Source organism: Triturus cristatus, chromosome 4_2 (genome assembly GCF_964204655.1).
Source record: "Triturus cristatus chromosome 4_2, aTriCri1.1, whole genome shotgun sequence".
NCBI classification, from domain to species: Eukaryota; Metazoa; Chordata; class Amphibia; order Caudata; family Salamandridae; genus Triturus; species Triturus cristatus.
The window spans coordinates 243,613,002-243,637,738 of NC_140586.1; the positions used below are offsets into that span (position 1 = coordinate 243,613,002).

A 24,737-nucleotide genomic window follows, 5' to 3' on the forward strand; every position below is an offset into this window, starting at 1 on the left:
ATTCTAAATGATATGTTATTGCTGCTTCTTGCTTAATGCCTACACCTGAGGAGGCAGTGGTTTCCAGGCAGTGCCTCATTTGACAGAGCTTACATGATAGCACTTGTATTTTTTGTGACACCTACCTCAGAAACTGTGCCTCACATGATTTTGCCTGTCAAGAAGACTGTGCTGCTTATAACAGATTGTAGGCTGTCATTCGTGGCTGTCCCCTCTGCTTAGATTTGGTCGTGACTGCCATCAGAAATAACTAGTTCTAATGTTCTCAAGGCTTCATAAAATAGCCAAACGGTCAGTAATGTTTTTTGTTCCATGTAGTGCTGATGCAGTTGTCTTCAAAATGTCCGTTTCAGACCTCACCTACCCGTAGGGTGGATCTGGAATGGATGATTTGTTTCAGTTTGTTAGAGGCATAGTGGGACAAAACTGATCAATGAATTGGAACAGAAAGATACTCAAGGAATGGAGGGCACTATTGTTTATTCATGTGTCTTGTTATTGGAAAAGACAAACTAGAGCATTGAAGAACTTGCAAAGGTGGTGACAAACTTCCTCAGAGCAACGTATCATAAGCTTCAGTTTGTGGAGAACCAGCTGAGGTGAGATAAAGAGAGGATTTGGAAGTTCTTGCTGATGGCAAATACATATGGCTGGAGCTTAAGAAGAACTTTTGAGGGGCACAAAAACATCAGATTCCCGGACTAACTTTGGCTATTGATACCAGACACCCATAGAAACCTTTATTCAGAACGCACTCAAGGATATCCATGGGATGAAAACTAAATGCATGACGTATTGTGTCTGACAGATAAAAAACAGAGTATGGGCACATATGATTTCCCTACCTAGGAAGACACTACTGAAGAGAGTTAAGCACGTTTAACTGTGGCCTAGGACCACACCCTTTTGGGCAAAGATGTCAGCCACATGGATTTTGGTTGCTTGCATATTACTGGAGATTTTTCCTGGGACAAAATCATTATTGGAAGGGGTTTTGGAAGTGACTGAAGTGAATGTGAAGTTCTGTATCTCAACAGCCTAACCTTTACCCTCATGAGCTAAGAACACCTATTCCTAACAGATTACCTGTCTTCAGAGAATTTATGTCAGGAAATTAGGCAACCAGGCATGGCAGGAACACACATTTGGCTAGTGATGATCAGTCCATCTTGAAGATCTGATATAAGGCCAAAGTACTAATTCATGATTTGGAGTGTGATCCTGTTTTACCCCTATTTTACTACTGGTCACTCAGACCAAGGACAGGCAAACAAACTTGTTTTACCAACGCTCTTAGAGCGAAGATTTATACTTTGTCATCTAAAACGTAAAATTTTGGGATTTGCTTCATTGTAACCCTACATTGTGGACTTCCATTCTTTGTCACTAAAGACAATGCAGTTCTCACTTATAGAGTAACTGCACTCTGAAATCAGTTTTGGGATTGAGCTTTCAAAATAGGTAAGAATAAAACTATATTTGAGATGGTGTTAGTGTACATTTGCTACGTATTGCAATTTCCATATTATTCATGTTGCGATTGTTACTGATCTTAATTCTAGTAGTAGACATGGGTTTTTCATTGATACTGATTCTCGTAGGGGCTGTGTTGTGATTATAAAAAAGTTCCAGCTAGTCAAGTGTTGTTATTGTATTTGATGCTGATTTTCTTTGGATACATATTGTGATTTACAAATGCTGGTTGGTATTAAAGCCATGTTCAGATTGTTATGATTGTCTCAGTCATATTATTATGTTGTGATTCGCACTGATGCATAGGCACTGTGCTGTGATTTACCACCACCTTTTCTCATTAGAGCCATTTTGGCTCGGCCCACTGATTCTCATATGAGCCATGTTGTGTTGAAGTGCTCTCAATTCTTGATGAGGCCATGAGATTTTTAGCAATGCCTTTTCCTCATTGGTGCCTTGTTTCTTACTAATGCCTATTCACATTGCTGCCAAGTTGGGATTGTTATTGTCACTTATGTCATTCTGTGATGCACTCATTGTTTTGTTGTTTGACTTTTTTTGTTTACAAATAGTACATATTACATTCATATTTAACAGTTGTGTGACATATGATATATCCAATGTTAACAGCCGAAGGTATCTTTGCAATAGTCAGCAGATTCATTGGGCAATATATGAAACAGAAATAACCAAAATTTAAATCAAACAAGAAGTACAAACATCAGGCCCACGCCACATTACAGCAGGAGGAGAGGACAAGTGAGAACCATCACAGAGAAACAGTGGAAATGAAAAAAGAAGCGTCGGTTGTTATATAGGGAGGGAGATGCTCAGGGGAAAGCAACAGGCATTACTGGTGATAACTTTGCAGCCAGGGGGTGTCTGCAATCTCTAGAGACAAGGATGCCCCAGGATTTTGTCAGCAAGCATCAAAGCAGTTTGGAAATCAGCCAGGATGGCATCCAAGCTAGCTGCCAATGGGTATTTACGGAGGCTCTGTGTGTCTTCTCTGTGTAAGGCCACACTTCAGGCCAGGCAGTGATCGGAGGAGATGCGGGTGACCTCCACCTATGGGTGATCAATCGCTTGGCCAGGATTGGTGGTGCTATGTTTCTTTCCTAAAAAGCAGACCTCCCAGGTGTGAGGTACAGGTCTCTCTGTGCAGTTTGCCAGGCGAGAGGTCACACCCAGCTGGTATTGGTGAAGGGAGGGACATCTCCAGAGCATGTGTAGCAGGTCAGCGTCTGGTGGGAAGCAGCGGGGGCAGACGGCATCAGTACGATGGTAATAACGATTTATCTTATCAGGAGTGAGATAAGCCCTGAGGAGTATGTCGTATTGTATACGACAGCATCGCACATTACGCGGGACCAGCGCAGAGTATTCTATAATGGCCTTCCACATCTTATCTATGCAAGGACATTCCAGGTCTGTTTCCCAGCATCGGTGTGGCAAGGTAAATGGGAGTGCAGTCTGCATACACAGCAATTCAGCAAACCACTACGTCAAATGGCAGCCCGTGCCCATAACATGACGATACTGGACAGTGAGGTACATTGGGCGTTTCTGTTGCATGCCGCCCCAGCATGCATCAAGTGCCCAGAGTATGGAATTGTGTAGTAGAAAATGACCAGGTGTGAGTCCCTCTAGGCTCTCGGAGGGTATAAGGAAAGCATCGTGGTAAAGATCCCCTCAGTGTATGTAAGTCTACCTTATGCCAGGCAGAAAGTTTTCCTGCAGAAGTGGTCCAGTCTACCCTAGGGGTGCCCAGTAGTGGAAATGCAGGGGCGTATGGCTAGGTAGCTTTAGTGATCAGTAGACTTTGTTTTTAGCACTGGTGTGCAACGCATAACAGTGCAGGGGTAGGGATATCATTTTGGTGCAGGGGTGAAATAAATGTAGTATGTGGGGCAGGCTCCAGTCTGTTGCAGTATCTGCTAGTTTAAGTCCTGCCAACCATCTGGCCACCCTTTGTAGCTGAGAGGCTAAATAGTAGTGTTCAAAGTTGAGGACAGCTAGTCCTATCTTGGTTATCTGCAAGTGAAGTTTTTAGAGTGCCACCCTTTTGCGTGTGTTGTGCCAGAGGAATTCCCATGTGAGCTTCTCATGTGTGTAAAAGAATGATTTGGGGATGCAGAAGGGAAGATTGGCAAAATGATACAGTAAACGGGGTGGCATTACCATCTTGACAATGGCTATCCGACCTGTGTCGGTAAGTGGTAGTGATTTTCCAAAGTGCCAACTGTGCCCGTATCGAAAAAACCGTTTGGATAACGTAACCTTCGAACAGGTCAGCAGGTCCGTGGTAAACACGAATACTTAAGTATCAGAACGTTACAGGTTGCCAGGTCAGACGGGCACCTTTAACATAGTAGGAAGGGTCCGGGATAGCAGTCTCGAAGGAGTACAGACTTGATTTTGCCCACTTAACTCCGAGTCCTGAAATTGAAGCAGACCTATCACAGGCCTAGAAAAACCCCAACATTTTTTACTATACCTGCAGTCCTAGTGACTTAAATAATCTACTCAGCCTAAGTATAATGCTCTTGATCCATAAACTGGTTTCAAATTATGTGATCCTGGGCAAGTATTTTAATTCACTGAGACACCATTTTCTTCTTTATCACATATGAGAGCACCTTCAAATATGCAAGTTCAGCATGTTTGCTGTACAGAAAACTCTTGTTTGATTCAACAGACTAAATTTTGCTCCGTATATAATACAAATCTAACCACATATAGAAAACACATGACTGCTGACTTGCCTCAGTTCATTAACTGCATTGTCATCAGTGTGGAGGCAGGAATGCTTCTCAACTCATGCTTAAAAACTGTCACATTTAATAAATACATAACTAAAACATAAAGTAGCAGCACACTGTCATTTGCAATCAGCAGATTTTACATTAAAATGCCCACAATTTCCCACTGACATATGGTTTTAAAACTATATACAATGTGTACAATGTCTGCAAATCGAGTTTCTGCAAATATTTGTAATTTGCTCATCACCAAGTAAAGTGTTCTGATTTTGTTTTGCACCTATGTTTATCTTTGTTTGCATCAAACTTCTGAATTACAAAAAAAGATCTCATAATTCCTGATACATTTTAAAATAATTGTACTATTAATTTACAAGCTATTTAAATGTTGTGTTAGAAAAAACCTGCCATTTTACAGCCTTTTGTTTCACAATTAATGTCAGATAACTCACTTGACAAAAAGCACCAACCATTTTCCAGGAACAGATAAGCAACCCTTAGTAAAAAGACTAACTGACATTTCACCTCTGTCCTTCAACAGACAGCAAATGTGTCAAGACAAAAACAAGATTTAAAGAAATCTTTATTGCTCATTCCCTTTCTGAATGAACAGAACACCTGCTCCTTCCAGTTTAAGTTAACTCACCAGCAGGGATGATTAAATGCTAAAAATAGCTTGACCTGATAAAATCTCACTTGACGTTGCGATTGGATTTTTTGAGGCCTGTATCAAATATGGGCGCTGTGTCTGGAGGAATTGCATGTGTGTCCCGTAGGTATAGGAGTAAGTTGTTGACATAGAGTGAGTCCGAGTGCAGAACGTCTCCTAGCGGGACACCCAAGCCACGAAAAAGAGGACAGTGGGCATCCCTGTCGGGTTCCTCAATGGATCGTGATGGGGTCAGAAATCCAGGCTCCAGTTTTAACTCTCGCTAGAGGGTGGGTGTAGGGTAGTTTCACTAGTCGACTAAGTCTGAGGCCCAGGCCATAATTGGGAAGGACTGCAAACAGAAAGGCCCATTCTGAGGTATCAAATCCCTTTTCTAAACCCCGCACAAGGCAGCCATAACGTGGCCAAGTGCAGGGGGCATGCTCCATGATCCTAAAGAATCTCCGCAGGTTGAGGGAAGTGTTCCGGGCCGGGACATAACCATTCTGATCAGGGCGAATAAGCGCAGGGACAATAGGGGCCAGATGGTCAGCTAATATTTTGGCCAATATTTTATATTCTTTATTGAGTAGTGCAAAAGGTTGATATGAACCTAGGACAGAGTGGTCTCGCTCTGGCTTGGGCAGCTAGATGAACAGTGCCTCGCGAAGTGATGTTGGCAAATAGGCAGCCTGAAGAGCTTCATCGTACATCTGCAGGCGGGGTCCAAGAGTGGGGCATAGGCCTTGTATAATTTAGTCGGAAGACCGTCCGGACCTAGGATTCTCCCTGTGGCGAGGGCATGTGTGGCCTGGATCTCGAATGGGGTGATAGCACCATTTAATTCAGATCGTTCTTCAGGAGATATGTTGGGTGAGTGGGCTGAAGGCAAGAAGGAATCAGTGGTATCTGATCCAACAGGCAAGGCAGAGTTGTAGATGGTGTATTAACGCGTTATTTCAGTGTGCATGGCCTTTTGGGCATAAAGAAGGGAGCCAGTAGCTGACGAAGTGCAAGTATGGGGTGTTGTGGGTGTTCCTGGCGTATAAAAAACCTGAGGGTCTGGATGGATCCCAACCTTAGCTTCCAGTCACACACTAAAAAGGTGGCAGCCACCTGCATAGGTCTCCTAAGGAACCTCAGGCCTATACTCGGACTCTTTGACTCAAAGGCTCGCCAGTTAATTATCCAGGCAACCATCCTGTCACGCCTGGACTACGCTAACGTTCTCCTCCTGGGAGCAAACAAAGCTGAAACGGCTAGGTTCCAACGAATCCAGAACGCGGCGGCTAGAACGCTGGTCGGTCTCCCACGCAGATGCTCAGCCAGAGCCACCATCCGCAAACTCCACTGGCTGCCCGTGGAACACAGAGTTAAATTTAAAGCTCTCATCACGATCTTTAAAATTGTCAAACAGGGAAATCCCCCTCTGCTGCGAAACTTGGCTCGACCCTATGTTCCTGGCCGTGAACTACGCTCCTCTAACCAACTTCTTCTGGAAGTACCCAGAACTAAGCTCTGCCGCACTGGAGGTCGCTCCTTTAGCGTCCTCGGTCCCAAACTTTGGAACGATCTCCCGCTAAGTATTCGCTCCTTAGACTGCCTTCCAACCTTTCGCAAAGCAATCAAGACCCTCCTCTTTCCTGCTCTCTAAGGCTCTTAGCCACCCCCCCCCGTCTAGCAGGTGTGAGCTTGTCTCTTAGCGCCGGGACGCCCCATTGCTGGGGTAGCTGTCGCGCTTCACCAAACCTAGAAATTAGAAATTAGAAATTAGAAATAAGCCACACTAAAAGTGAGCCTGCCTGTCTGCCTCTGTGTGAGTCTTAGCTGTATGAGCAGCGTAATTAAGACAGCAAAGGGGCTCCAGGAGTGCGACATGCTCCAGCTGCGCAGAAGTAAACACTCCTTGTGTTCTGAGGTCAGTAGAGCTAGTGATTCATTGCCCAGCAGGTCTCGTTTAATACAGGCTATATCTTTGTCAAGTGTCTGTTGTACATTCCAAGTTCACCCTAAGCAGTGGCCTCTGACAGCATCTTTAAAGGCATAACATTCGTCAAGGCCGGGTTTGCATTCATGTCAAAATGTTCCCAGGGAGGACCAAAAAGGTGGGTCTTCCAGTGCTGCCGGCTGCAGCCTCCATGTGGGGATTGGGGGGGGGGGGGGGGGCTCAGCATCCCAGTTCAGGCCTAGATGTGGGGATTTTGGTCTGAGTGGGTGCAGCCTAGATAATCGATGCATGTTATGTGTTGGAGAATGTCTGATGTACCAACTAGGAGATCTATGCGGACATGTAAGTTGTGGGGGCTTGAATAGAAGGAATAGACCCTGATGCGTGCATTGCAGAGTCTCCATATGTCAGACAGCCACCATGGTTCGAGCCAGGTATGTATCCTCTGGGCGTTCGACATGGCGGCTGTTCGGGGGGGGCGAGGAGCAATTTATGTCAAGGTCCAACACACTGTTGAAATCTCTGCCAAGGAGCCACAGTATCCTATTCCAGCAGGAAAGTATCCCCCTCAGTTTGGTGAGAAACCCATGTTCGTTAGAGTTGAGTGCATAGATGGAACCAGTAAGCATGCGGTGTCCTTCGAGGTGCCCATCCACCAGAACATATCTGTCCTCTGAATCCACAGTTGATGTTGTGATTGTGAAGGGAACGCGCGCCTTGATCCACACTGGGGGGCCCTTAGCATATGTAGAGGAGTTTGTGGAGAACACCTGCCTACGCCCGTGCCTCTGCAATCTCATAGCTTCAGTTAGTGACAAGTGAGATTCTTGTAACAGTGCAATTTGTGTAGAGCGGCAACATCAGTATGAAACAAGCATTTGAAATGCAATAGGTCTCGCAGTTACAGGAGTTAAAGCTATTGGCATTGTAAATGACAATGCCAATAGGCATTGTTATTTGCAATGTCAATAGCTCAAACTCGCGTAAATGCGAGACCTAATGCATTGCAAATGCTTGTTATCCATATCTGTCTCCTGGTTCCTGACTGAAGTCAGAGCTCCTAGGGCCTCGATCAGTGGCCGACAACTGGCCTCGCGGGACCCTCGGCTGTTAGTGCTACCGGTCATCACCGGCACGAACAAAGGCTGGAAAAAGAAAAACGAAAAGATATATTTTCAGACTAGGTTCGAAATTAGACAGAAGAGAAAAGCACAGGGGTAAGTTCTCGTCATCAGTGCCCAATGTATGAAGCATAAAAACGTTAATGTGTGCATCGAGGGTAGTTCAACGCAACTGGCAAGAACTGCACAGTGAGAGGAGCTCAGTGAGCGCTGCAAAGAGTGACGAGGCGCTACACAGGCATAGTGGAAGGCTTTAAGGTACTGGCAGATACAATGAAGGGATCTGAGGTGCCCCAATCACACACTGGAAACGTCACATGCCTGCACAATTACAGGAGCTCAGTGGACTTGCAGAATCTAAAGAGGTGCTAGGCTGATATAGTGAAAGGCTTTAAGGCGCTTGATAGACACAATGGAAGAGTCAGAGGTACTCCATTCACGTGGTTGAAGCATCTGAGGCCTCCTCTGGACATAGGCCCACAGACCCGTGCAATAGGAGGAGCTTAGCGAGCGATGCAGGCTCTAAAGAGGCGCTACACGGTCATAGTGGAAGGCTTTAAGACGCTTGCGGGCCCAATGGAAGAGTCAGAGGTACTCCATTCATGTGGTTGATGCATATGAGGCCTACACTGGACATAGGCCCACAGACCCGTGCAATAGGAGGAGCTCAGTGAGCGATGCAGACTCTAAAGAGGCGCTACACAGACATAGTGGAAGGCTTTAAGGAGATGCAGGGAAACAATGGAAGGATCAGTGGTGCTACATTTACATAATTGAAGCATCAGAAGCGAGGGCATAGACCTGCGCAATGAGGGAAGCTCAGTGAGTGCTGCAGAAACGAAAGAGGCGCTACATGGGCATGCTGGAAGGATTTAATCACTGGACAGACACAGTGGAAGAGTCAGGGGGGCTGCATTCGCATAGTTGAAGCACGTAAAGAACGAAACGGGTTTACATTAGAACAAGCGGCTCACTGAGAACATCAAAGCGGCCGCGAAATGATCACGCAGGCTGCCAAATGGTGCGCGCGCACATGCACTGTAGTTGGCGGCCTGAAAGCACTGGTTTGCACTTCCAAATCCCCCTTTTACCCCTTTTACATAAGCTCTCGCAAGAGCAGTGCTAAAGCGCTGGCTCAGGCGAGACCTAAAAGCTGCATATCTGCTTGAGGGAGTGTGCATTCCTCTGACGTTCCAAGTGAGTATGTTCACGTTAGCCATGACTCTGGGTGCTGGATGAGGAAGGGGAGGAGGGCACCTCTGCGAGAGGTGTGTATCAACCTCTCTACAGTGCCCAACCGGAGTGGACGCGGACAGGCATAGTAACTGCGACTGAAACCATTATAATGGTGAAACAGCAAATGAAAAAAATACCATAAGGGCAGAGGAACAAAATATATCTGCCCAAACTTTGTAAATATGCTTGCCAGTGAGGTTCAACTGTCCAAGGGGGTGAGCTTGGCATCCAAAAGACGGAGGGCCTAGGACCTCATGTCCAGGTTGGCTGTGGTGCAACCAGCCACATGCCATACATAAACTAAAATAAACAGTGATGCGCAACAGCATCCAATACACCCACCACACAATCGAAGTGCGCATCATTGGATGAGCCTAGATGAAAATAAATAAGAGGGAAGAGAGGAATGGGGGAGGGAGGAGTGTATGGAAGAGGAGTGCATGGGTAACCCTTGCCGCCAATCATAATTATCACATGACTACTGGGTATGCATCATATTAGGAGTGAGAAAGTGTACCATACAGTTCGCGTCAGAGTTCAGCCAAGGTCCTCAGCAGTCTACGGTGTCACCCGGAGAGGTACATCACTATCAAAGGTGAGAAAGAGGACTAGGTAGCTAGTCCATATCCCCGGGGTTTATATATGAGATCAAAAAGGACTAGCCTATTTGTAAATTTACATAGACTCAAGACTGTAAGGCAGGGTACAAACCATTTTGTTTGTTCGTGAAGCCCTCACCCACCAACCTAGTTGGTGGCATGCTTCATCATCGGGCCCACCCAGTGACACCGAGTGTGTCCCGGGTGTGCTTCGACGCCTGGATACAGCGGAGCAGGTATGTATCTGAGTGTGCAGTGTAGTGACGTGAAGGTGACGATTTAAAAGCTATGCAGGGATCCCAGTACCCGAGGGTAAATTATATTTTAATAACTGGGTCACTGCTAGCATTAAAAAAGTCTGTTGGATGTTATAGGAATGTTAATTAGGGTTTCCTACATCCAGGTGTGGTCTACATGTTTCAGCCAGGCCTTTATGATTAAAACTGGCTTTCCTCGGGACCAAAGTGTGTAGGTGCAAATTACTTAGATTTAAGTGATTGTGTAATTTTGAGAAATGTATAGCACTCGCTAAGGTGCTTTACATGTGAGAGGGGGATTCCCTCTTAGAGCATTACTGGACATACAACAAATATGACCGGACACACATACAGGGGAGAGTCTCAGTATGGTTACATATTCACAAGACAGATTGATTGCCGATATCTATTGTGCTGTGTAGACGATAAATAAGCGGCAAATGGTGTAGCCATATTGGTGGTATGGCTAAGGTGAGAGTTATCATATGTACACAAAGTTTTGTGGTGGGCTAAGCATAGTAAGCGCATCAACACACAAAAAAACGGTGGAAAATGCATGAAAGGAAGGTTACTGGAGTTGCAGTTGGTGTGTTGGCATTGTGTCCAGATTTTGCCAGGTTCAAGGTTGAGAGTTTTCGTTGGTTTGGTGAGATGGCACACACTGCAGTTGTTGCATGGATAATGTCCAGTGACTTTGGGAAGGCCCCAACAGTTAAGGACTGTGATGTCCATAGATTTGGGACTGGCACGTAACCTTGTGTACCTCATAACATGCCCCTGTGGGCTCCGTTACGTGGGTATGATGACCCGCAAAATCAGGACCAGAGTGGTTGAACACACCGCATGGTAGTTTCAAACACTTGTGTGGCAGTCTAGTGAGTCAGCAGCTGGTTGTTTAGCACAGGAGGTACAAGCAGTCTGCAATGCTAGAAATAAAATTAAGTCCTGTTAGGCAGCAGGTGTTACTGTGATGGACTATTGTTAAAATGTTGGAGCCATGTTCATTGCCACTTATGACTTTTCTTACTAGAGTACGGTTGACTGCTACTGAAATATATTTTCTTTGGAGCCATGTTGTTTTATTCTTCTTCTTGGAGCTGTGAAGTTTTTGATGTCTGTTCTCTTTGTAGCTATGTTGATCGTCACTGATGCTTGTACTGATTCTTGTTGATCGTCACTGATGTTTATTGTTAAAGCATTAATATCATTTGGGAAGAAAGGTAATATGGCCTGGCATCTGGATGCACAACTCCAATACCAGCAACCCACTAGTATACACATTAATTGACTAGTTAGAGGTGCACCCCACTTAATTGCGATTTATCGCATTTGTGGAACACTTTTCATGTGTATGAGAACTAAATATATTAGAATTAAAGATTCATACAGTCATGACGTTGTATAAATATGGTAGCAATAAATACAATTGACCCATTCTTAAAATGCCCCAGATTCTGTTTGTATACATTCATTAAGCAATATCCAAAGGTAAATATATTATGACATTTGTCCAAAGATAGGAAATATCTTGTGATTTTTTTTCAAAATCCAAATTCCTGAAATTATTTTAAGAAATCCTCAATTCTGACAACATAAAAAGTCACAGCCAATATGTTTAACAAGTATAATCCCTCTTTTAAAGCACACAAAGATGAGGATCAAGGCATTAATGCCTGCACCAGTCCTAACGTCCAAAGCAGTAATATTCAGCGAAAAAAGGCGCAAATGGGCTTAGGACACGATCCCCTATGTCCCAAATAGAGAAACAAGAGAAAAACAAATTATTTTAAGCCCCTACTAAGCCGGCTTCAGATCAAACACCTCAACTGTGGACCAGATATTTAGGTTACAATTGTTGTTCTGGAAAACAGCTAAGATGGAGGGTGGCAGCCTCTATCTTATTTTTGTTGATCTGAAGTCAGCTTTTGATCTGGTTCCTAGGGGGAAACTCTGGGAAGTTTTAAACGACCTAGGGATTCCACCCTATCTCCTTAAATTCCTGGTGAGGCTGCATATAGGGACCTATGCGCAAGTTAGAAGCGGGAAACATGGAAAATTATCTGCGCGTTTCCATGTTAAAAAGGGGGTACGCCAGGGATGTGTCCTTGCCCCAACCCGATTCTGTCTTTATATCAATGGGCTCATTGACCATCTTAATAACATTAAGGATAATGATGCCCCGAAATTGGGTTTGGGGAAGATACCCGCGCTGATGTTTGCGGACGACACTTTGTTGTTGTCCAAAACTTTATCAGGTAGTCAACGCATTTTGGACGGATCCGCCGAGTTTTGTACCAAGCGGGGTCTGGAGATCAATTTAATCAAGACAAAATATATGATCTTCAACCCCCCCAAAATTACTCGGTCAAATCCCTCTCTTGATGGTACACCCCTGGAAAGGGTGAGGATATTTGATTATCTAGGCATTACTTTATCAGAAGATTTTGCATGGGAACCCCAAATGGACAAGACCAGACTAAAACTATCACAGACCGTGGGTGGGATAATGAAATTCCACAGGTCAACCATATATAGGTCAGTGGCCCCCGCAGTAGAAATATATAAAGCCCAGGCAAGAGGGGCTGCCTTATATGGGGCTGAGCTGTGGGGACACATATCTGCCGCCAACCTCGTAAAAATAGAGATTAACTTCATGAGACAAGTAGTAGGTCTCCCACCCAGTACCCCCCTAGTCCCCCTTCGTATGGACTTGGGCCTGCTGCCCATAAATGAAGAAATTGCCCTGAGGCCCATTATATTTTGGCGCAGGGTGTGGGTGACCCCAGAACTTTCCGCCTACAGAGACGAGCTGAGGGAGATCCTTTCTATTAAAACCACTAAAAAGATCCTGTGGTTATTGTTCATCAAGGATCTCTTGGCTAGGCTAGGTAGGCTGGATCTCTGGCTAACCCCAGAGTTATCATGCTTATCAACATCTAGGCAGGACTTAGTGTACCTTTATAGACAGGATAACTTGCTGGCTATCCAGGGAAGTGCCACAGGGGGTTCGATGACTGCTGAGTTTTTGCTAGCTAAGGCTGAATATAGGAAAGAAGAATTCCTGGACCTGATCTATCCACTGCAGGTCAGGAAACTCCATATGCAATTTAGAGTGGGGAATCTCCCTCTAAATGCCCTTACTAGCAAATGGGCACCAGAGAACAAGAAGAACTGTCCTGCATGTACCCACAGGGAAGAGTCCGAAATACATGTACTATTCTTTTGCCCGGCATATACTCTCCCACGTATACGATGGATAACACAGATATGTCGCAACCATGGGTTTAGGTTACACATGGAGGCCTTCAGGATATTAAAACACGATACCCATCCTCCAATAGTATTTGCAGTCTCTCGATTCTTAAATTCGATGTGGCATTTACGCAGGGGCCTCGTAAAGGGATATGTGAACCTTTGTGTATACTGCGTAAATCTTTGATTGTGATCCAGGCACTTTTTAAAAACTTTTTCTAAGTGTTTTTATCCTATTTTATGACATTTCTAATTTTGAGCCATTTCCTATTTTTAAGATTTATATGCAGAATATAATATGTCTCTTTGGCCTGAGATGAATTAGCTAAATGTGTTTTTATATTGTAGATATAGTAAGGTTATGTGTTATGGATGATGGATTTCGTGTATAGCCTCTCTTGCAGTATTTTTAGATTTGTGTATTCTTTGGTGTTTGATCAATTATGCATACTACAAAGAAATCTCGACAGTATCCATATTTGTATATATTATATGGTAATGATTTTTATAACAAATTAATGATTATGTTTTTGGATAATCAAAACTACATTGCTTCATAGGCAACTGGCGGCAGTCTCTCCTTGTCTGTAATGAAATTGTACACTGTAGTGTTTTTTTTAATTCTGTGCTTTTATGGTCTTTTGACCGAAATAAAGTTACTATTGATTGATTGAAAAACAAATCCCTTGATCACTCTAGAACAACATAAACACAATAGCCCTGCACTCTTCAAAAGGTTCAAGTGTATACATATACAATATATTGTATATGTATACACTTGAACCTTTTGAAGAGTGTAGGGCTATTGTGTTTATAATCCGCCTTTTACAAGGCTAACCTATCATATTCTCAATTTGCTTCTGTGTTTAGTGGGTGCAATAGAAGTTATAAGAAAAGGAGTGTGCAGTTTCTTAAACGCATTGGTTAAAGTCTACAGTTTCCAGGAGGGGGAATATGCTCCAATAGGAGCATGATCCCTCACACACCCCGAAGGTGTCATGCTTCATCATCAGGCCAGCTTCTTGTCGGGCCGGCGCTGCAATGGCCGAAGGGCACCCACTTGGGGGCTCTTTACCAGAGATCTTTTCTTAGCCCTTAGGTGAAGTGAAGGTGTGTGAGCACAGGGGGTATGTGTAGAAAGGTGATGAAAAAGTGGGCTTTTCTAGAGCAATACAAGTTATGACATGCAAAAATAGATCCATTGACATACCTGATTTAGTAGTGAGCTCTTGCGATTGGCTTAGTATGTAAGAATGACAATATACAATATAATCCACTCTGTTAAAGTCTCAAGATACTACAAATGTTCATTTGAAGGTAATTAAGTGAGTCTTGTTTATATTGCCTATGATAATGCTCTTGCGTCTACCAGCCTCGTAAAAAAAGACTAAACCCCATATTATTGGAGCTATGTTGTAATTGTCAGTGATGACTGTTGTCAATGAAGCCATGTTGATTTTTACTGATGCCTTATCTCGTGGGAGCCATGTTGTGATTGTGACTTGTACCTGTCGTTGTTGGAGTCATGATGCCATTGAAGCCTATTATCTATTTTTTAATCTCTATTATATCTTTAGAGCCATGATTATTTACTTATTTTCCATGGTTGCTGTTGATTGTTTAAACATCAATTTGAAACTGATTGCTATAAAAAATATAATTCCAAAGAAGGTCAATTCAGGATGTTTTCATTTTGTCTCCTCTACGTTTTCAATGCCTTTATCTGACTTTCTCTTTTCCTCACTCTCCCCTGCCTTTCACATCCATCCTTCCTTTCTTTCTCTGCTTTTCAACCACTCTCTCATACTCATGCCCTCTCCCCCCTTTTTTTAACATTGTTCTTGCACTGTCTTTACACACATTTTCTACCTCTGTCCCACTCTTTTCCCATCTGATCCCTATCTGTTCTGCTTTTTACGTTTTTCTCTTTTACTATTTCCTCTTGTTTCTCTATTCTACTCTTTCTCTCCTCCCACCCCTCTCCCTCGTGCTCTTGTTTTTTCCTCTTCCGTTTCTTTTTCCACTCTCTCACATCTGTCTACCTGCTGCCCCTTTCCCCTACAGGCCTTTGAGGTGGCAGAGCAGGAGCTGGGGATACCGGCCTTGTTGGACCCCACAGACATGGTGTCCATGAGGGTTCCGGACCGTCTCAGCATCATGACCTATCTCTCGCAGTATTATAACTACTTCCGGAACCCACCGCCAGGTAAGCAGAGCATGGTTCTCCACAATTTGACCAACTCTTCCTTAATGTAGCATTCCATAGCGAGTAAGCTAATCCTCCACACAGTGTATCTAACAGAGATACAAACCAGGCCAATGTTAGTGCAGTACAGAAATCAAGTTATGTACATTGTGTTAACCCTTGAAAATTAAATTGCCATCACTACCAGTTTATGTACACAAGACCAGCAGCGATAGGTTAACATAATGTACCTCAATGAGCTGCACATTCATAAGCTGCTACCTCTGTTGGTGTTCTTACAAACTTTTGTTTGTAACAGTTGCTGTATAAATATCAATTGTCCCTCCAACCTCAGGAAATATTTTTTTTATTTGAAGGATAATTCTCATGAGTTCTATTCCCTTGCCATAATATTTTTTATGTCGAGCCTGGGCAGCGCATGTGCTGCTCTGTGAGACATGCTGTATTGAGGTATGGCATACAAGCTCTGCCCATTTCCCCACCCATCTTTTTAATTGGTTGCTGTTACTGTCCTTGCAAATATTTTGCTGTTCATTTGTGAATAGGCTTAGTAGTCCCTCCTTGATACCGCCTTGTATTTGTAACTTCTCATAACGACTGGACAGCGTTTTGTTTTTTTAAACTTTAAAGCTGAGCGCGGCGCCCATGTCAGGGACACCACACTTTGTTTCAACTTTTTAATTTTTTTATTTTTACCTTAATGCTCAGTGTGGCGCCCAGTTCAGGGACACCGTGCTCTCTGTAATGCAATAGGTCTTGCATTTTCCAAACTTTGACCTATTGGTATTGCAAATTACACTGCCTTTTATTATTGCAGGTTTTTTAAACACATAAATAAAAGGCATTGTCATTTACAATGCCAATAGCTCAAAATCTCGCCATTGCGAGACCTATTGCATTGTAAATGCTTGTTTTAGTTAAGTCAAATGGTATCAAGGCCAGGACATTTTGTAATAATAAAAACATATACATACCTAATGTAATGAAGAAGCCAGGTACATTCATTTGATATTTAAAATAAAAAATTATGCTGATCCAGGGATTGAATGACTCATGGAAATGGTAGAGGGACAAGTTTAGCTTCTGATGAAATCAGGTCTCTCATTTTGAAGTCTTTCTGAGAGCTGACCACCTCACTGCCTCTCATCTATGAGGTATCTTAATGACACCTGGCCTGCTCTCCTAGCCCTTGTTGACACACCAGAGATCGAGTTGAGATATAATTGACATATGGCCTAGAAATAATTAGCCAGGCTGGGATCTTTTGGTGAATTACTTATTTTTGGTCAAGAGTCTCTTCAAAGAAATCCACCAATTCCTCCTCAAAAAAACACATCGTCAAAAAATGGGCCGGATCACAACCTTAAGTAATTGAGACAGATTTAGTTGGTAGCTCCCAGGACATGTAATCAGCAGACATTAAATTTGCAAAAGAGAGCTTAACAGAATGCAGTAGGGATTTAGGGGAACCATCTGAATTGCTGATTAACCTGTAATTGCTTCTTGACTCTTACAGTTAAGGTCTTGGCTTTTAGACAACAACTATCACCATCCCTTTAACGCTAAATGCACAAAACCTTTGATTTTAAAACAACAATTACAAAATGGAGTGAATAATCACTCTAGAATGTTTTTTCCTGAAGTCCACTTGGAAGACTGAGTTTCACATATCCACTTTTACCAAATCTCCTGTGTGGGTAGGCTCTAAAACATGACATTTTATCAGATTATTCCTTGTATAGAATGGATGGCTGAACCTAGACCCCTAAATAAAATCTCCTGCCGTGATCTGGGTTATTTGAAACATTAATTTTCAGAGATGGTGTAGGAAAGTGCCCCTGTTTTGCAAGGTTGCCCCCCACTTTTTGCCTAAATGTTGATGCACTTTGACTGAGTGTGCCCTGGGTTTCTGACAACCAGATACCCAGGGCCTATGTTCTTTCCCTAAACTGTACTATTGCAAAACCCAATTGGCAACTCTATGGCCACATGGCAATCCCTTGTAAAAGCTACCATAGGTACCAAGGGCACTTACCAGGGAAGCCCTCTGAGGGCTGCAACACTTATTGTGCCACCCTTAGAGGCCCTGTACCTTTACACACACACACACACACACTGCCATTGCAGGCTGCGTGTTTTGGTGCAGAGCAAAGTGAAGAGTCGGCATGGCACACATCCCTGTGTGCCATGCCTACAATCCACTGCCCTGGCATAGGTATGTCACTCCTCTAGCTGGGTGTACTACACCAGTGGTGAGGGGACAGGTGCATGAGCCCTGTATTCCTACAGTGTCTAAGTCCCTTCTTAGTCATTGTAAGTGCAGTAATGCCATAAAGTGTTTATTGTCTGGCAGTTTGTCATTACGAACTCCACAGCACCATGATGGCTTTACTGAAAGCTGGGAAGTTTTATATCAAAATTCACAGCACATTAAACTCACACTGATGTCAGTGTGGGATTTAATGAAAAATGCACTTGGAGGGCATCTTAGAGATGCCCCCTGAAAAACGACCTAACTGCAGTGTCCTGAATGAGTGGCTGCTCGCCAGCTGCCATCAGCAGACATGTTTTTGGACCCCTGGGTCGAGAGCCTGCTGCTCTCAGGGTCCTGAAACAAAGCACATCCTGGGTCGAGGTGCCAAGCCTCCTCCCCCAGGATGGGCAGGGTCCACAAAGGGGAAGCTTTAAAGACTTGTCGCCTTTGTGAGCTACTCCAGCCATTTGGTGCTCCAAGCAACTGGCCCCCACCCGTTCTGACCTCCACTTTGAGTGGGATAATCAGCGGGAAAACTAAGTTAGAAGGAGAGGTGTTCCCACCTTTGCCAACCCCACCCCTCAGGTGGGGGAGCCGAGGTGAAGCACAACTCCCAGTCCCCACCATCTTGAAAATTGGAGGACCCAGCCAACCAGAGTGAGGCTTATGGCCTCCATCTACTGGATGGTGGCATAATAGGGCTGTATCCACCTCAAGGAAGGGGCCCATTGGTCCCGACCTGTACCTACCTATAACACCCCTAAATTTAGTATTTAGGGGCAACCCTGAACCTTGCCTCCTCAGACAATAAGAGAGAAGAAGAAGGACCGAAGAAGCCGTCTTGAAAGAAGAAAAAGAGGACACCTACTGACATGGCTCAGCCCTACTGGCCTGTCCCAACCTCGACCTGCTCAAGCAAAATCCCGGTGTGTCCTGCAGCCAGTAGCCCCCAAGACCACTGAGGACCTACCTTGCCTTCCCAAACCAGACGTTGTCTTCAATGAGCACCGTATTTGCTCACCCACAGACTCTGGCTCTAGCCAAATACGCGAGTCTTCACCACTCTGTACCCGGTGCCCACGGCCAGAGTTTGAGTGGCCAAACACCACAAGGCGGTCTCCCCGGCGATCCTAATCTGGGATCTGCTGATCCCTGACCTACCTCAAGTCTCCAACCAACGCCGGCAGCCCCTTTCTGGAGGATACCCCGCGACCAGAGCCGGTAAGAAAAACCTGACGCCAAAAGACACTCCTGCACCTGACGTCCTACGGCCTTGGGTGGCCCAAACCAGTGGTACACCAGCATTCCAAGACTTCCCAACTTACCTCTACACCCGATGGTCGCCTCCAGAGTATCTTTCTTCTTGAGCCTGCAGTGTTTGTTGCAAACAGAAAATCCCCATTGAAAACAACAGGGCCCCAGCCGCCAAAACAGCACCCTGCACCCGGCGGCCCCTGTGGGTAGACCTTGTGTGCTAAATCGGATCCCCCCTTTGCCCTGAGTCTAAGTCCAGGAGTTTTGCTCCCACAACCTTGTGGCCTGCTCGTGAGCAGCCACCAACCTGAAGCCCCCTAACCCCCATTAGATAACATTGTGACTCAGCACTCTGCACCTGGCCGCCCTAGTGCAGCTGAGGATGCTTTGAGAGTGCATCCTTGACCCTAGGGGAACCCTTGTTTAACCCCGGAAAACCAACTCCCAAACCTAAGCACTAACCGTTAAACCGATAACCTGGTTTTCTCCCATAGGACTACATTGACTGCTTTGTTGTGAAAATTGTTCCAAGTGTGGAGTTGGTTTGTATGACACCTTAAGAATCTGCGTATGTACAAAAACTGATTTACTTACCTTTTATCCAGGAAATGTCCCAGTGTGATATCCAGGCATATCACCCAGTAGAAAAAGTAACTTAACAATTAATCTGAAAAGTAACGTACAAAGTAATCTCAATAGTAACTGAAATGTAATTCCCATTGTTTTATGACCAAGTGACTTAGCTGTAACCAATCCAATTGCATTCAACTGCATTCTAACTGTACTTAACTGCATTATTCTTGCAAAGTGTAACTTTAACTTTATTTCGATTGAATTTACAATCATAAAAAGTACATTTAAAACAGTACAACATTATAAAAATCAGTTTGCTCATTGACTGCTAAGAAAGGCAGGCATTTTACATATAAGCACTAACACTCTAAATACAAAAATAATAACACAGTAGTCAGTAAAAATTCGGTTTGCTCAGTGGCTGTTAAGGAAAGCAGGCATTTAGAAGTAAACGCTAACACTCTATATACAAGAATAATAACAGAATAGTCGGTAAAATCTTAGGAAACAGTTGCCAATAGTTGGGAATGAGTTTTCAAGCAGGCTTTGAGAAAGCAGGCTACGGTTTTGGCAACGTACGGGGTGTCTAGATATTGAAGTGCCAAAAGAGCCGGTCTGCATCTTCTCAGTCCTAAGTGTCGGAGCAATGGAACCAGCCATCGTTTCCGCGGGGACTTATAGAAACCGCAGAAAAAGGTTACGTGCAGAGTTGACTGGCGAGTAAGACCGTCACAGGGACAGTTTGTTAGTTCCCGTGACCAGTCTAAGGGCACAGGCAGTGAGACAAGGCGATAAAATACATCAAACCGAAATCTGGTTAAAACATACCTCTCATAATTTGACAGAAAAAATGACAAATAAAGTTGAATGCCATGAGGAGATTGGACCATCGTTAAATGAACATTTGACTTTTTGACGAGTTCAGAACACAAACGAAGATCGCTTAAGTGGTCAGCACATAGCTTTTTCAAAGATTTTCTAGATATATCCGATAAGGATTCAGGGTCAGTGAAATATGCAGGGTGATTCAAATCTGTCAAAAATCTTGAAACATATAGCAGCCAAGGAATCTTTTTCCAATGGGACAAAGTGAGACAGTCAGATATTAGTGACCTGGTTAGATGACATTGCTCCTGAGTCCATATACGGTGCCATAGTAGAATCGGCTGGTAAAGTACTATTACCCTTACCAGGCCTGGTTTGGTTCTAGAAGATAAAACACAACAAAATAATATATTTTTTACACAAACAAAATTGGTCTGAGTTCAGTTTTTGAGTGTGTGACATAATTCCTTGCCTGAGTGTGTACAATAAATGCTTAACACTACCCTCTGATGAAGCTTTACTGCTTGCCCACACTACCACAAATAGAAAGTAAAGTATTATCTACTTTTACCTCTGCCTACCTTTGGGGATCCACTGGACTCTGTGCAAACTATACTTTACTTTGGTGTAGTATATACAGAGCCAGTTTCCTACATATGGTAATTCCGCAGAGCTTTATATAGTCCTTTCTTGACTACATTCTCTCTGGTTTGTTTCCCCACACCTCTAGCAGTTTTACTTCACCCGCAAGCTGTTAAGCGTTCGGCTGCTGCATCCTCGTCTGAGCCGGCTTTGAAGAAGATAGTTGAGAAAGCTTCCACGCCACCGGTGAGTGACCTTCTGCTTGCTTTCGGTCACAATGAATATCAAAGGTTGTACAGTATTTTTACACAGGCAGTTCACAGGTGTAGGAGGAATATTGAACGATGGGAAAATTGGAGTGCATTCACATTACACCAAGTGAAAGTGATACCATAGTGATCCCTTTTGATATCACTATGGATTTTAAGACCGGACTGACACATTCTAGTGCTGAAGTAGTGGCCTTAACAGATGGCCGGAGTTTTCCACAATAATCTGTGTCTTCTCATCTTTTTGTTATGGTTTTAGAGGGAAGAAGAGGAGTTGGAGCCAGCCACACGCACATCGCTGAGCAGCACATGTGCCTCTTGCCACCGGCATGTGCATCTTGTGCAGCGCTTTCTTGTGGAGGGACGCCTGTACCACCGACAGTGCTTCAGGTGAGTTAATGGGTTCAATGAATAGCAATGCTCCATGTAGGGTGGGTTTGTTAATATTACAAGCAGTGTTTTAGGTAGGTAGGAGAGGTATACTACCAGGAATGGTTTAGGTAAGGTGTTATGTTGGTGAGTGATTGCATGGCACTCCTTAAAATAAGGGGGCAGTTATCCAGTGGCCATTATTCAGCTAAAGGGAGTGAAAGTGGCTTGTTGAGGGATTGCGACCTTGAAAAGACTGGCAGAGTTTTCTGTTAGCCATAAAGACTGTTAGATAACACGCTTGTCCAGTTAGCTTTCTGTCCACTGTGGATACCCTACTTAATATTGTTTAGTTTTGCACATTCTTCTGCATGTGGATTCTAATCCAAACATGGACACGGTCAGGTGGATAAAGGAGGGGTGGCATACACAGTGTGACAATACAATGTAGCTGGGTGGTTTTGTCTTGTAAGTCAAAACCATTCTTTGCTGCTAGAAAGAAGCGTTTGTGCCAAGCAGCCTATAGATTTTTCTTTTCTTATTTTTTTTTGGGATAACATTTTATTGATCTTGTCAGTTGCACATACAGTGTTAAATTCGTAGCAGCAGCAACATAAAGCACTTTGCTGAATAACGTATAACAAATTACATTCCTTGGTTCAACACTCCCTTAAGTTCTTTCCGTCGCATTGCCAGATCCGCCAGTGGGGATGTACATAGGGACCCTCTGTACCTATTCCACGCTTTCCATTTCTTTTCCCACTTTCTAGGGCATCCCCGAATTATGAAGACTTCCTTTTCAGCTACCATACATCTGTCTAATTCCTGTACCCATGTCCGTATGGATGGCACCCCTGTAGCCCCCCAGTGGCGCGCTATTTCCCGCTTGACCAGGGTGAAGCCCAGCGTCACCATCTGCTGCTCTATTTCCGTGAGGTCTGTATCCTCCCATATGTTCAGTAGGCCCACCTGAGGCGTGAGGGTCAGAGTTTTCCCCAGCGCGGTTTGGAGCTTAGTTGTAGCCCCCTCCCATATCGATCGAATCGCGGGACATTCCCATATTGTGTGATAGAAAGTGGCCTCCTGGTGACACCCTCGAATACATAGTGAGTCCTCCCTAGCCCCCATACGCGCAAGAACCACCCCCGTGATATAGGCCCTATGCAGGACTTTTAGTTGGATCAGTCGGTATCGGAGGGTGATCGCTGCCCCCCCTGGGAGACATTAATGCCTCCCTCCAGTCTTCTTTCTCAATGGGTCCTATGTCGTGTTGCCACTTCTCCCGAAGCGCCTCAAATGTATCGGGGAGGTTGTTACATAGCTTTTTGTACATCAGGGATATGGCCTTCGAGTGCAGTTGCCCATCTAATAGTCTGTCCGCTAGAGGTGATGAGTCAGGGATATCTTGTGGGTTCGTGAATGCTGTCTGGAGGGCATGCCGAACCTGAAGGTAGCGAAATAGTTCACCTTGCGCCATGTGGTAGGTTGCCTTCAGTTCTTCAAAGCTAAGGACGGCTCCTTTCTTTATCAAGTCTCCGACCTTTGAGATGCCGATTAGGTCCCATTTGTCGAACCGTGGTTGAAAACACAGTAAACCAAGTCTTTGGGCCTGCCACAGCGGTGTCGCCTTTGTAAGGACGTTTGCCCACCCTAGTCGAGAATTCGCTCGGCGCCAGATGTCAATTGTATGGGACATGGGGCCTATATATACATGTTTTTTCCCCTTGGAGTAAAGCGCTCCCAGATATCCCGCACGGCCTGTCTGATATTTATCGAGCCCGAATGCTGGGTCGTCAGGGGGGCGATACAGCCAGTGATTTATCACCACCAACTGTGAGGCCCAATAGTATAGTTTCAGGTCTGGCAGGGCAATGCCGCCGTCGTACCACCCTTTGGTGAGTTTTTTCAGCGATATCCGGGGGGCGCCTCCGTTCCATAGTAGCGAACGAACCTCGCCCTCTACCGCTGTAAAGTAGGTATCCGGAACCTTATTTGGACAGTTTTGGAGGATGTATAGGAATCGCGGGAGTGCAAGCATCTTAAAAAGGGCGGCTCGACCCGCCAAGGAGAGCGGCAGTGTCCGCCAGTGTTCGACATCAGATCGCAGTCGGGTCAGCGGGGGGGCCAGGTTGCGGCTGTAGAACAGGGCCGGATCTGCAGTAACATACACTCCCAAGTAGCAAAACCCCTCCTCAGCCACCTCTAATCTGCAGCCGGTGGGGAGGGGGGGCACCTGCCCATGGAGCATAGACAGTTTAGATTTGCTCCAGTTAATCGCGTATCCAGAGTATTTACCAAAGTTAGTGAATATATCTAGAACTGCCCTGATGGACCGGTATGGGGAGGCAAGATAAAGGAGGATATCATCTGCGTATAGTGATATTTTATCCTCCAGATCTGCCGCCCATTTCAACCCTTTTACCATTGCATCACGTCGAATCCATGCCGCCAATGGTTCAAGCATAATGGAGAATAGTAACGGCGACAATGGGCAGCCCTGTCGGGTGCCTCTCCTTAACTGAAAGGCTCGGGATGTATGATTGTTAACCCGTATTTGGCCCCATATGTCCTCATAGAGGAGGCGCACCCATGCTAGGAACTTAGGACCAAACCCAAACCGCGCTAGCACCTCGAATAGATATGGCCACTCTATTGAGTCAAACGCCATCAAGGCATCTAAGGATATAATCGCCGCATCCTCCTCTATGTAGTTTTTCCGGGCCAATACGTTCTGGAGAGGACGGATGTTTAACGTCGTGTTCCTACCTGGCATAAAGCCGAACTGGTCCGGGTGTACCAGGGTAGAGATGACCCCAACCAACCTCGTGGCCAGTACTTTCGCCAGTACCTTAGCTTCCACACTGATCAGTGATATTGGTCTATACGACCCACAGTTGTCTCCTGGCTTCCCAGGTTTACTCATTACCACTATAGTAGCCAGGCGCTGATCTGAGGGGAGTCGGCCCGTTTCGTAACTTTCATTGTACATGGCTCGAAGGTGAGGGGCTATTTGTGAGCCCATCACCTTCAGGAATTCGATAGGGGTGCTGTTAGGCCCCATCGCCTTGCCCGAGCGAACTTGGGCTATTGCTTTAAGAATTTCCTCAT

The 24,737-nt window shown here is 44.7% G+C and overlaps 1 protein-coding gene across 2 annotated transcripts in view; it reads left to right on the forward strand.

Annotated features, from left to right (window-relative positions):
• MICALL1 (MICAL like 1) overlaps positions 1–24,737 on the forward strand; it is a 330,253-nt gene that overhangs the window by 14,269 nt on the left and 291,247 nt on the right. Inside the window, exons 4-6 of one of the 2 annotated variants that reach the window (XM_085601407.1) lie at positions 15,362–15,503; positions 21,140–21,237; positions 21,520–21,650. In XM_085601407.1, coding sequence (XP_085457533.1) covers positions 15,362–15,503; positions 21,140–21,237; positions 21,520–21,650 — 371 coding nt within the window. The remainder of the gene's footprint in view (positions 1–15,361; positions 15,504–21,139; positions 21,238–21,519; positions 21,651–24,737) is intronic. The other variant, XM_085601409.1, reaches the window with a different exon arrangement.